The 12,603-nt window shown below is 39.8% G+C and overlaps 1 protein-coding gene across 5 annotated transcripts in view; it reads left to right on the top strand.

Annotated features, from left to right (window-relative positions):
- KIAA1549 (KIAA1549 ortholog) overlaps positions 1–12,603 on the top strand; it is a 156,208-nt gene that overhangs the window by 98,526 nt on the left and 45,079 nt on the right. For all 5 annotated transcript variants that reach the window (XM_054836927.1, XM_054836954.1, XM_054836936.1 and 2 more), the window contains 2 exons: positions 6,009–6,186; positions 8,360–8,544. In XM_054836927.1, the coding sequence (XP_054692902.1) occupies positions 6,009–6,186; positions 8,360–8,544 (363 nt within the window). The remainder of the gene's footprint in view (positions 1–6,008; positions 6,187–8,359; positions 8,545–12,603) is intronic.

Genomic DNA, 12,603 nt, shown 5'->3' on the forward strand with positions numbered 1-12,603 from the left:
AACCAGTGACTGCTGTGATAGTAGGCCACAATGAAGTGAAAATAAGAACAGAAGCTGCCAGCAACACCAAAGTGTTGGATACTTTTATTAGCAGGACATGCATGTACCCACAAAACACTAGACACGCATTTCACTTGCATGAGCCCCTATAGACTGGAGTTTTTCCTAAGGTGAAAGATATTTATAGTGTATTGAAATGTGACATTTCTAAGCTCTGTGGAAAATCAGGACTGCGGGTCAGAAGGTGAAACAATTATTTGTGAATGTTACTGCAGGCATATTAGTTTCCTTTCACATGCTAAGAAAATAGAAGTGATACCTTGTGAGGTTTAGATTTCATTTATAAAGGCGCATGTTAGGATCTAATAATTTTAAAAATTACTGTTTAAATCAAGACACTTTGAATAAGAGCTTTGGACTACCTAGGGTGCCCAAGTAACGTTTTTTCCCCTCGCGTTTGCCTATCTGTACTATTAGCAGGTGGCACTCTGTGATAAAGAAAAAAGCCTATAATCATTACGTATAAAAACCATCTGAAATCCCACACCTGACTGTTATACACGAGATATTCCATTCATTTTTGTGTAATGGTCATATTAATGTTTCACTAAGCAAGTCATATATATTTTTAATATGTATCTGCTGTTGCTGCAAATTGAAGGCACATGTTTAATGCTGTTTGCATTGCATCTGCAGAGGCTAGGCCCCACACTATATTTTGTCCATAGTTTATAATAACTCATTCTCATTACATTTTTTGATGAATTAAATGTCTTAATTGTGGTTTAAAAATATACCAGAAGCTAATGCAAAAATAATTCATTTAATTTCAGTGTGCTTGAACCTAGGTCTTTTGAACCTAATAGAAAGCAAAAAGGTGATCCTACTAAGTGACGAAAGAATGATATTCTGATTTAAGAGCACGTTAGATGACACTGTAGTTGTAACGTGTGTGAGGAAGTAGTAGCTATGAGGGGATGTAATGACTGAATCGAGCTTTTCATTAAGGTGAAGGCTTGTTCTCTTGATTTTCTACTGACAGCTTATGTGTCTCTCCTGCATGTGTAATCCGAGTAAAGGCCCAGTCTTGCTGGGAGTGTTTAGGTTTTTAAATAGTGCCTTTGGGGACTGCTGCTGCTTGACCTTTTCCTCAGAGGCATTTTGCCCCTCCATCAGGTTGCCCACAGCCTGTTCCTACCTCTGTTTTGGCAAGCCAGCTTCTTGGCTGGCCAAGCCTCTGCACGCCGGCAGAGGAAATGTCCTTAGCGTTGCCTTCAGCGCCCTGGCCCTCTCCAGGCACGGAGCAGGTGAGCGCTTGGTGCTATGACATGTGCTGCCCTGCCCAGCCCCAGCTGGAGCGCCTTGAGGAGGCAGCACCGCCATTTCCTGACCTGACAGGTTCCTGCAAGAGCTTTTTCTGGCCCAGGGCAGGTTACGTTCAATGACTGTTTCACATATGTTTTGCGTTGCGTTGTCTGCTGAACCGTTCAGGCCACAGTACAGCTTAATTGAATTGCCTGGACACCGAAATCCTACTTTTAATAAGGCAGAAAGCAGAATCTTTTTTGATTTTTTTTTTCCTAGGGGGCGAATGTAGTGAAAAAGGGAAAATAATCTTTGTACAAGCATTGTGGAGATTGTGTGTGTGTTTGCTTGTTTCTAAGTAACACTTGTGCCTTCAAAACCCTGAACCAGTTCACCCCGGGACTCCTTACTCCTGATGGGGCTGCTGACTGGGACGTCCCGCTGGCTGAGCGACACTGCAAACGCCTCGCCAGCTTGGCCACCTCCTGCATTTATTTCTCCACTTGGAATGATGAGCTGGGTTCAGTTACCAAGGCAACTCTGTTCACTGACCTATGATATTCACTTGAAAACACTTTTTAAATTAAATTTACTGACACCTGAACACAGTTAAGCCTTTACTCTGTGGAGGTTAAATGCACATCTAGTATCAACAAAGATGGTATCATTTGTGTATACAGAAGTTGAATTAGTCTTTCTCTTTTTTCATTTTCTGCCTACCATGTATTGAAATTCCTGTATCTCCTCCTCCCTGTGTCATCCCTCACTGCTGAAGTATAAATGTAAAATGCTTAAATGCTTCCTTACACATGGGCTGCATTGCTGGATGCCTGGAAAATACCATTTCTGCCTCTGCTTGCATTCTTAGTGCTTTCTAGGATAGAGACACCTCTGTAAAATATGAGACAAAACCAATCTGAAGCTGCACAGAGAGTATAATTTGGAGCAAAATGGCACAAAACTTAGTATACAGAAACTGTGTAAAAAATGGGCACAGTGGCTGTGTACCTTAATTTTTATAAAAAGACTTAAAAACAGTTCAGATCCAGTGTGCCATTTTTTGTGTTGCAGCAAACTCAGAGGTTAGTTTAAAAAAAAAAGTTTAGTGGACTAGTGTGACAGAGATGAAAACCGAAGTACAGATACTGTCACAATTGCTGAGTTAATGTACAAGTCTAGTTGTGCCTCGTACTCACCTCAAGAATACTCTGTTCAGCCATCAGCTTTCCCAGGATAGAACTGTCCCCTCAGATTTGAAATTTTTTCTGCAGCTTCCCTCAGTATGGTGTGAGCACTCATAAAATACTGTGTATTCAGAAAGTATTATTTCAGATAAAACTTATCTTAAAACAGTGAGCTTAGTTCATCAATACCAGCCTGCACCTCCACTCTCCACTGAATTTTTTCATGCTCGTTCCTGTGTTCTCTATACTGTGCCAAAATACCTCCAGATATTTCTTCTTATCTGCCCTCTGACTGTTCTCACCCATCCCTGTTCCTCAGTGTAGAGAACCATACACTGTTGGTTTTAACTCTGTGTTAAAATTATATTGTTTCAGTTGTGGCAACTTGCACTGCAACCTGTCCTCCTTCCCCTCTGCTCTTTCTAAAGGCAGCTGTGGAGAATTTCCTTTTTTAACCCATTCAGCCAGCTTCTGACTGTTACCCTGTGTGTATAACACACATACAATTACAATACTACTTGGATGCTCCACAACGCCATGGAAATGTATGACAATTCAATTTAAGAATCTTCTAAATTTCTCTGATGCTGTAGCTTTGCTACACACAGCAGGGTTTCATAAAATTAAGCGAAGAACTCCTTGACTTTATCCTGCATGGCCTCTCAACTCCCTCGCTCTTCTTGTGAGCTAAGTGCTACTTAGGAAGGGTTCATCTGTGCTGAAAGCAGATGCCCGTCCATATACCCTACTGCTCTCTGCATAGAAGCCAGGCAGAGGTGAAAGCAGCACAGCTGAAGCAGAAATACGAAGTGGTGGACATTTGTTTACTAAGGATCTATCTGGATTCTGTGAGACCAGATTCAGCCTTACAGCTGCTGAATGTGTGTGTTGAAACCTTATTTATTGATACTCTTTTGCTACCTTCAGTCAGGGATTGGTTGCTGTCGTGGTTTAACCCCAGCCAGCAGCTAAGCACCAGGCAGCCACTTGCTCACTCTCCCAGTGGGATGGGGAGAGAATTGGAAGAGTAGAAGTGAGAAAACTCATGGGTTGAGATAAAGACAGTTTAACAGGTAAAGCAAAAGCCGCATGCACAAGCAAAGCAAAACAAGGAATTCATTCACCCCTTCCCATCAGCAGGCAGGTGTTCAGCCATCTTCAGGAAAGCAGGGCTCCATCACACCTAACGGTTACTTGGGAAGATAAAACGCCATCGCTCTGAACATCCCCCCTTCCTCCTCCTACCCCCAGCTTTATATGCTGAGCATGACGTCATATGGTATGGAATATCCCTTTGGTCAACTGGGGTGAGCTGTCCCGTCTGTGTCCCCTCCCAGCTTCTTGTGCATCCCCAGCCTACTTGCTGGTGGAGTGACGTGCAAAGCAGAAAAGGCCTCGACTCTGTGTAAGCACTGCTCAGCAGTAACGAAAACATCCCTGAATTATCAACGCTCTTTCCAGCACAAATCCAAACCAGCCCCATACCAGCTACTATGAAGGAAATTAACTCTATCCCAGCCAAAACCAGCACAGTTGTCCCTTAGCTGGTAGAAGAGTGAATAGCATTCAGGATGAGAAGTGGTATTGGTTAATAGGTCCTGTTAGCAGGTCTTGTTCTGTTTCAGAAATTTGCACGTTTCTCTGCTCTATTTGTAGGTGTTCTGTTTCTTAAATCAAATGTGACTGATGTTGAACGTTATTCTTTGCTTTCAGTTGATTTGGCGTGGAAGACTTTCATGACGATTGTGCGTTCTCTCCTTTTTTTTTTTTTTTTTTTTTTTTCCCCTTTCCCCCCCTCCTATTATATACCTTGCTGTTACCAGTCTTGGGAAATACTTTTTTACGACAAATTGAGTTGATGTCCCCAAAGACCAGAACATCATCCTTGTTGAGCTAGAATATTGCACTGCTTTCCTTTCAACATCATTGTTTTGTTGGGAACTAGGAAAGAAAAAAATATAAAGCTTTGCTTTTGTAAGCCTCAGACATGCAAACATTTGTTTGTTTGTTTTACTTTAAGCCTATGGGCAGTGTTTGAGATGCTAATTTATTAAATATGTACTTCGTAGTAAAGGGTAATTCTGAACAAGCAAAATATATTGCTCTATTTGTGGCAATTCCTTCCAGAGCTCTTCAAACTCTGTTTTACATGATAGAATACCTCCCACTATTTGTTTGACTTAATTTCAGGATGAGCTTACCATTGCATGTAAATGGTTAAACAGAGAAGAGCTATTACATATAAGATTTAATTTTACAGGAATTCAGAATTGTTATGTGAGTCTCATGTGCAATGTAGATATTTAGTGGTTAGAGAGTATCTACAGGGCTTCCTCATAGCATGCATTCTTTTGATTATTAACGTCTTTAAAAGTAGCTAGGTAGAATTGCTTCCTACAGTGTCAAATACATTCCTTCCTGAAGAAAGGTGGCTGCCAGGGGGGAGCTGTTTGGAGGATGAAGGTGACTGTGTAGGTGCTTTCGCTGAGGAAGAGCAAACAGTTCTATTTGAAGCTAACAGAATATTTGCCTGTGTAGCTGCTTAACAGTTGGAAAAAATGGAACAAAGAAGTGTGTGTTATGAATAACAAAGCAAAGTCAAAGGAGGTATTTAGAGAAGAAGTGCAATCACATTAATCTCTTCAGTAGCTCCTACTAACTGACAAATGCTAAAGCAGTAGAGGTTTCCAGGGTGGCATGGTGTTGGCATCTTTGGAGTGAAAGCGGTTCTCTTACTTCAATACTGGATCTGTACATTGTCACGAAACATATAGGAAAAAAAAAAACCTGGAAATTTTAAGTTTGCCATAAATATGTGTTATACAAGGGATCACTTCTTTGGAAATGTTCCTTTTGGTTACAAAAGAGATATTTCTGTAAATTTCCCATGGTCCTGGAGCACTTGAGTAGTCCCGTGTAATTAGACACCGATATATTATTCCGGCAATGTTGTCTTCCACTCAGAATCTTTTGTGTAAGTTTTAGGTGAAAATATCCTGAATTTTAGGGTGGGAGCATTATTTTTAATGAATATTAGCTCCGTGTACAAACGCTTGCCCAACGTTCACTTAAGCTCTTTTTAGATGAGAGAACTAGCCTGTGTGTATGTTGCCTTTGCTGCATACAGTATTTTGGAGCGCTACACATGGCACATCTTCCCATCAGACTTCTGGATATTGACAGTTTCCAAACTGTACCAGTTCCCAGCAGTTACATGGTTAGTATAATATCATATTGTTTGGTGTCACAGATAAAGGAATTTTCTTTAACAGCAATTGTATTTCTACATCATAATACAAGGTAGAATCTTTTTTATGCACTAGGGGGTTTGCATACAGTGACAACTGAGACAGATATTGATGCCATCTTGGCAAAACTGTTCAAATGGGGTTTTTTAGATGTGTCCTTAACGTCCAGGCCCTGTGAAGGAAAGGGGGAGGTAAGGACTAAAAGACCAAAGGTATGGGAGCCCCAAATAAATACAACTTAAAATGTAAAAGCTTTCTAATTTCTTTTCAGATAGTGAACGTGTCACGGTTAGTTGGTGTTGATAACCCTGTGGAGCTGATCTATTTTGTGGAGGACCAAGACGGAGAGAGACTCAGTGCTCTGAAGTGCTCAGACCTGATGAACAGAGTTGATATCCAGCGGGCTGCAATCATCCTTGGATACCGCATTGAAGGCACCGTTGCACAGCGTAAGCCCTGTCAAATCCACACTGATGCCAGCAAAGAGAAACGGGAAGGGTGGTGTTAGCTTTGGAGATTATGACACAGCACAGTGCTCACTGTTGCAGTGTTTTGTTCTTGGGATGCTGCAATTTTGACACTCCTGAGGAAATAAATGTTAGCAGTCTTGCAAGTGAGCTATGTGGTATTGCTTTGCTTCTTGAAGACTCTGCTGAGCTTGGAACTGCAACAGGGTCCTTAAGTGCAAGCCTCACTGCATTCACTTTAGTGCTTGTGCTAGAAGAATACTGTGGTAACTGGATACCTTCTTGCCATTTTCACTTCTTTTTGCTAGTCCATTATTTCTTTACAGCTTATCTTGCCCAAGAGCTTGCACAAAACCCAGAATTGTGGGATGGGAGGGCATCAGTGTGAAATGGGTGTTTCCTTTAGCTGAGTAATGACAGTGAAGTTTAACAGAAGTCACTATTTTTTGTTTGTCTGAATTATCATTTCTGTGAGTCAAAGATGTAGGCTAATGCTAGTTGGGGCATTTTGGAGGGTATAAGCAAAAAGAAAGTTTATTTCTTCTATTGAATATGATTAACCTTATTTTTGTTTGTCCATCTGTAAGATATGAGTAATGTGACCTTTTCTAGATACACATCGGAAGAAATATGACAGGTCACATATAATGACTTTATTCAGGAAGCTTGATATAAATTATTTGCAGTAAGGAGTGAGACAGAAGACCTACTCAAAATTCCATGTTATGAATGGAAACTTGAAAATATTTTAAAACAGTAACAGACATGTATATGATCTACAAAATATCTCATTGATATGAATGCTTAATTACCTTTTCTGTTTTCTGTGCAATATGGAGGCAGGAGTTACATTGTACCGCAGGGTATTTTGCCAATAGAACAACCATGTGTCTGATTTTTAAAATTCTCTGCAGAAAGAAAAGAAAGAAAATAGTAATAATCTCACCATCTGGAGGTGTTTCTAAATTTTGTCCCTCATTAAAACAGTGGTTTAAAGATAGGTCAGCCACTCATTTACATCTGCTTAATATCTGTTAATGGACTGTAATATTGGTTAGACAGAAATATAAAAAGTTGCAAGAATAAATTCCTTTTACAAAAATGGAAGTGTTGAACACACTTCATGAAGTGTTTATAGCTTATTCTACATGTTGAAACGTGTTATCTTTAACACGTCATTAGAAAGTTCTTTTAAGAGGCATAGAATCATAGAAATTTTTTACATGTTTCTCCTTGTTGGAAGAAACCAGATAAAAAAGGTTATGTTTATAACAGAAAATGTAATGTCATAATTGAGCTGTCAGATATATAAAATATAAGAATTATAACGTGTTCCTTTAATCTCTAGGTTCATCATTAGAATGGCTATTAATAAAATGATATATAAAAATAAGATTGCATAGAAATAATCTTTTTAACTTGAAAACATTTTAAGAAAGTGCATCAGTTTGACTAGAAATGTACTACTGCTGTGGTTTTCAGTCCCACATATAACCCTGTGCAAAATAGAGCAAATGAAAGTTTTGCCAATTCTTCCAGTTCAGTTTTCACAAGCATGGCTGGTTGGATTACACTTACCCGTGGTTTTGTCTTCTGTTTGGGGCTAAAGGACCTCACATACTGACAATGAAACAGAGAAAGGAAAAAAGTAATAAAAAATGTGGAACTATACACCCTGGAGAAGAGGGTCTTATTGATGTCAAATTGACTGTGATTATTGATGGGGAAGGTAACAAAATATATAATGTATAACTAAAGAGAAGAGGCAGGTGATAGTACTGCTGAAAGCAGGAAATGGAATAATGTTGGAAAGTCCTTCTCACCTTTGGTGGTGGTAAGTAATTTTTCTGGACCCGTTTCACTCTCTCAGCTCAGTTTTGGGTTACAGAATGATGTGGCAGAAGTCTATTTTCATTAGTAATTTAAGCACAGGCCATCAGAAGGTAGGCCAGGACAATCGATCACCTGCCCCATGCTTCCTGAGCATGACATATGTTAACTTATAAGTGGTATGACATTTCCTGTGATGTGCAGCTGGCTTCTGATGAATTCCTTAACTAGTATTTCCAAGAACATAAAAATACATAACCTTCAAGTGTCCTCAGTTTAAAATATATAACCACATAATATTGCTGTCTTCCTTTTAACTTCACAGCTGTGGAGAAGCTGAAGGAGTCCACCTCAGAGACACAGAATAGCAACTTATGGATTATTGTTGGTGTGGCAGTCCCAGTTGCTGTGGTGCTCCTGATTGTTATTATTTTATACTGGAAACTTTGTCGAACAGACAAGCTGGAGTTTCAGCCAGACACGATGAGCAACATTCAGCAGCGACAGAAGGTAAAGGGGAAGCTGTGCTGAAAGGAGCTTGAGTATTCTAGGCATAAACGAATGTGAGAAACTAGGGAACACCTAGAATCCTTAAATAGCATGTGGAAACACAGTTTCAGAACCTTCCAGTTAAAAAAAAGTCAAATGATAGTTGAAGTCAAGATTCCTATAGTGTTTTATTTGTTCTCCTAGGTATATGATACTGCATTAGATGCATGCTTCTGAAATGTGGGCACTGAGGCTGAAAGGAACCGTTCTTTATCACTTCTTTTCAAGGCTTTGGCTAGGACTGAGTAAGAGGAAATGTATTGAGTGTCGAATCATTGACCTTGTTTTCTGCAGAGGGCTGATTTTTTTCTTTGGAGAGCTTCTGCTAAACTAATATGACAGCTAAACCACACCATACGTTATACCTTATGCTGGAACTAGAGTGTGCTAGAGCCTGTCCTTGCTGCTCTGTGTTCTGCTGGGGCTCTTGTGTCGCCATTGAGAGAGCCGGTTGCAGGACTAGAACTTTAATTAGTTGGATCTGCATGAGTCTGCATGGGTGAGCATGTTGGCCGGAGTGTTGGAGGACTGGGTTAGAATGGTGAGAAATTCAGTAGTCTGTCTTCTTCCTCCCCAAGACTGTGAATTAAAAAATACATAATCCAGGATTTTCACACAGGTTGTATTCAGTAAAAAGATTGGAGAAGTGACTAAAGGGTTGCGAATCCTACTTTTCCTTTTTACAACTGAAGAGAACTGGTCTGTGTGTCAAAGATGCTTATTACTGACTATACCTTCAGAGGCATTATTAAAGGCAAAATAATCTGCCTGTGCTAATCCTGTGGTACTGTAGTCGTGTTCTTGTACTGTCACCTCATGTTCAGCCATACAGTTTTCTCCGTAACAAGCCTTGTCTGTACACCATGGTCTCTTTCAAGATAATTAATGATGTGAAAGATGAGAGAAGCAGAAAGCGGTTGCACTTCCAAAGCAGTCAGAACAAATCAATAGTAACTTCCACTTGTCTTGCCACTGCAGATTGAGTGTCAGAATCGAGGTTGGCAACAAGTGGTACCCTTTGATGAACTTCACCTCCCAGTGCCTTGTTTCACCTGTGCTGTGGTAATATCTAACGCAGATTTTGATTGAAGAAGTTCCCCACAGTAGTTTCGGCTAATTTGAGAAGGGTCATACAAAAAAGGCAGGAGAGGATCGTTACCCTTGGTATGCTATTTCATCACGTACGTTTTCAGTACCTCTCTGCTGTCGCAAGCTTTCTGTAAGAAAGCAGTTGGGTTGGGTTGGCTGTAAGGACAGAAACATCTTTCATAGTTTTACTTTCTTTTGAGAAGATGGCTCAGTTGTTTTTCTCTACTTCTTCCACAGTATTCTTCATCTTAATCATTCATGAGTCAGAAGTCTTGAACTTGTTTGTATGCAAGTCTCATTTCAGTTTGCCTAGGGAGCCTGTCACTTTGCCTTCTTTAGGGAAGTCACTGTAAGAAACTAGAAAGAACCAGTAAGGACATCTAGTCCAATCTTTGTGCCAGTGGATGGCTCATACTTTAATACTAAATGAGGTAAAGCAATAAAAAGTATCTTAAATTTTTATCACTTAGATTCTGCCAGTTGTTTGATGTGCTACTTTGAAAACCATTTTCCTCCTTTGCCCAACATCCAGAACAAAAGTAGTACTCTGGCTTCCTTAGTAGCAGGCTGTCTTTAGGATTTCTTCATGTCTTCAAACAGTGGGTTGGAAATCCAAGTCAGAACAGGTCATATTTAACAAGCACCGAAGACCCCCAGACAGTCACAACAGCATACAGATGATTAGGGACATTTGGTCTGGTCCTGCCCTTTTAAATTGTTTGTGGTTTTTATACTTTTTATTACAGTAAATGCAAAGAAATGATCAAAGGAGTGAAAGCATGTGGTCTGTGAATTTAGGTCTGTGAATAAACTCAGTTTAAAAATGGACTCAGGCTCCCTCTTCATCACTCCACCAACAACTATTTCCATTCCCTCTTTGCAGAGCTTGACTTTGGTACCAAAGGAAAGTTAAGGCCTGCACTCCATCTGTATATGGAATGATATTTAAGTTAAAAATCTGTGGTTTTCTCTTGGAATCAATATTTCATTGGTAAAAACCATAAAGATGCATTTATAGTGCTAGCTCTTCTCACTGCCATTAATCTTTAAAAACATTTTCTTTTAATGTAAATTTAGAAATGGAAAGTATAAATATCAAAGTGTTTCATTAACATATGCCTGGCATATCCATACTGGAAATAGAAGACAATTCTTTTTAACCATGTAATAAGTCTACAACATGTTTTGCACTTGAAAATGTGTGTTGGTGGGAAGATAAGGAACTGAGACACCCTTTTCTTGATCAGATGAAATAGGATATCATACTGCACTGGTGGATCTCCAGAGGTATCATCAGCCATCTTTTCAGTGTGTTTAATTAGCCATTTTAACATAGCAGATCAGTGGGCAGTATAATAATCCGTTAGAATTCACAGTAGCAGCTGATAGCAAATTATGTCACCTGTGACTTAAAAGCCTGGAACAAGGTTGGGAGTGTGTGATGGGAATGCCTGTTTGCTTCATGCTGCTGAGGAAAGGCTTTGCCACTAAAAGGCTAGTTCCTTGAAATGTCAAGAGAGAGAACTTCTGTAAACATACGGTAATGTGGATTAGGTAAGACAGAAGTTTTGCAGGAGCTTTTTATTCTCAGTTTAGAGTCTCTTTTACAAATTTGCATTCTTCTCTTCAGAGAGATGCTTTAAAGACACTACAAATTTTCCTGGATTCTGTAGCCCCTTGTGTCATTCTAGTACCATCTTTTCTTTCTTCCTTCCTTTCACTTAATCACTTAATTCTGGTTTTAAACTCCTGCTTTGTCCTGAAATGTTTTGCTATGCAGTCAGACAATATAATTATTTAAGTTTTAATTTTAATCTCTTATATGTAACGGTTTACTTTTATGGAGTAGGTATGATTTCCATGGTCCTATGGCCACCATTAAAAGTAAGTCATAAGCTGCATACCCTCACAGTCTATCTTCTAATAAAGCAAACCAGTGCTATTATCTGTGGTAATAAGACCCTACATGCCTTTTGGGTGTGCCCCAAGGGTGTGGCAGCCCAGGTACACCTCAGTGAGGTAAAGATGACCAGGTAGTTGCATTACACAATGATTCAGTCACACTGGCTAGCATATCATGCCAGCAGAGCTAACCTGCTTTGATCCCTTATCTGCTCTGTCCGCACCCATTTAGAATATTTGGGTCGCAGTCCCTCACTTGTGACAGTCAATAATAGCATATTTTCCACTCCAGCAAGCATAGCTGTATTGAAAAATATTCAGATCCTGCGGTGACAAACCCATAGAAGTACCCAAGATTGCATCTAGATTTATGTGCCATAGCAGCCCTGAAGCTGGGCTTGAATCCAGATCTGCTGGTTGTCCCCACCCTCGGGGCCAGGTCACTCTGAAAGATAATATAGATAATAGCAATGATAATGATTCTTCTAAGGTGATGATGTGGGCAGGGTAGACTGTATTCAGCTAAGGCCCGTTTGCAGATTGGATGTACCATGCCACTTTACCAGTTTCTGCTCTCTCCATCTGGCTTTCTAGTTTCATCACAGGATCAGTGTCTTGCAGACAGGATGGAGTAAGAGTCCTTCTTAAAAAGGCTCTTAACGTTATCTTCTGCAAAGAATAGAGAGAGAGCCTGAACTCAAACAATACTAAGGGATGTTTTACTTCTGGATAGTCTCAGAAGTGTGCTACTTCAGTGAATATAAACATAAATACATAGGAAAGAAAACTTTTGTGGGAACTGGTGCTAGCAAACCCATTTTCAAAGATAAAGTAAAAAAAAAAAAAGATCTTGAAGAGACTCTGATTAGCTAATCCATCCCTTGGCCTCAAAGCGGGATTAACAATACCTGAAAAATATTAGGTTACCTTTTTCATTCTGGAGATTAGATGGGAAAACATGCTTAGATCAAAGTTATTTGGACCCTTTTTAAACTGAGACTTAGGGAAAGAGGTCAGAGCAGTGAATAT

Source organism: Grus americana, chromosome 1, assembly GCF_028858705.1.
Source record: "Grus americana isolate bGruAme1 chromosome 1, bGruAme1.mat, whole genome shotgun sequence".
In the NCBI taxonomy this organism is placed as follows: domain Eukaryota; kingdom Metazoa; phylum Chordata; class Aves; order Gruiformes; family Gruidae; genus Grus; species Grus americana.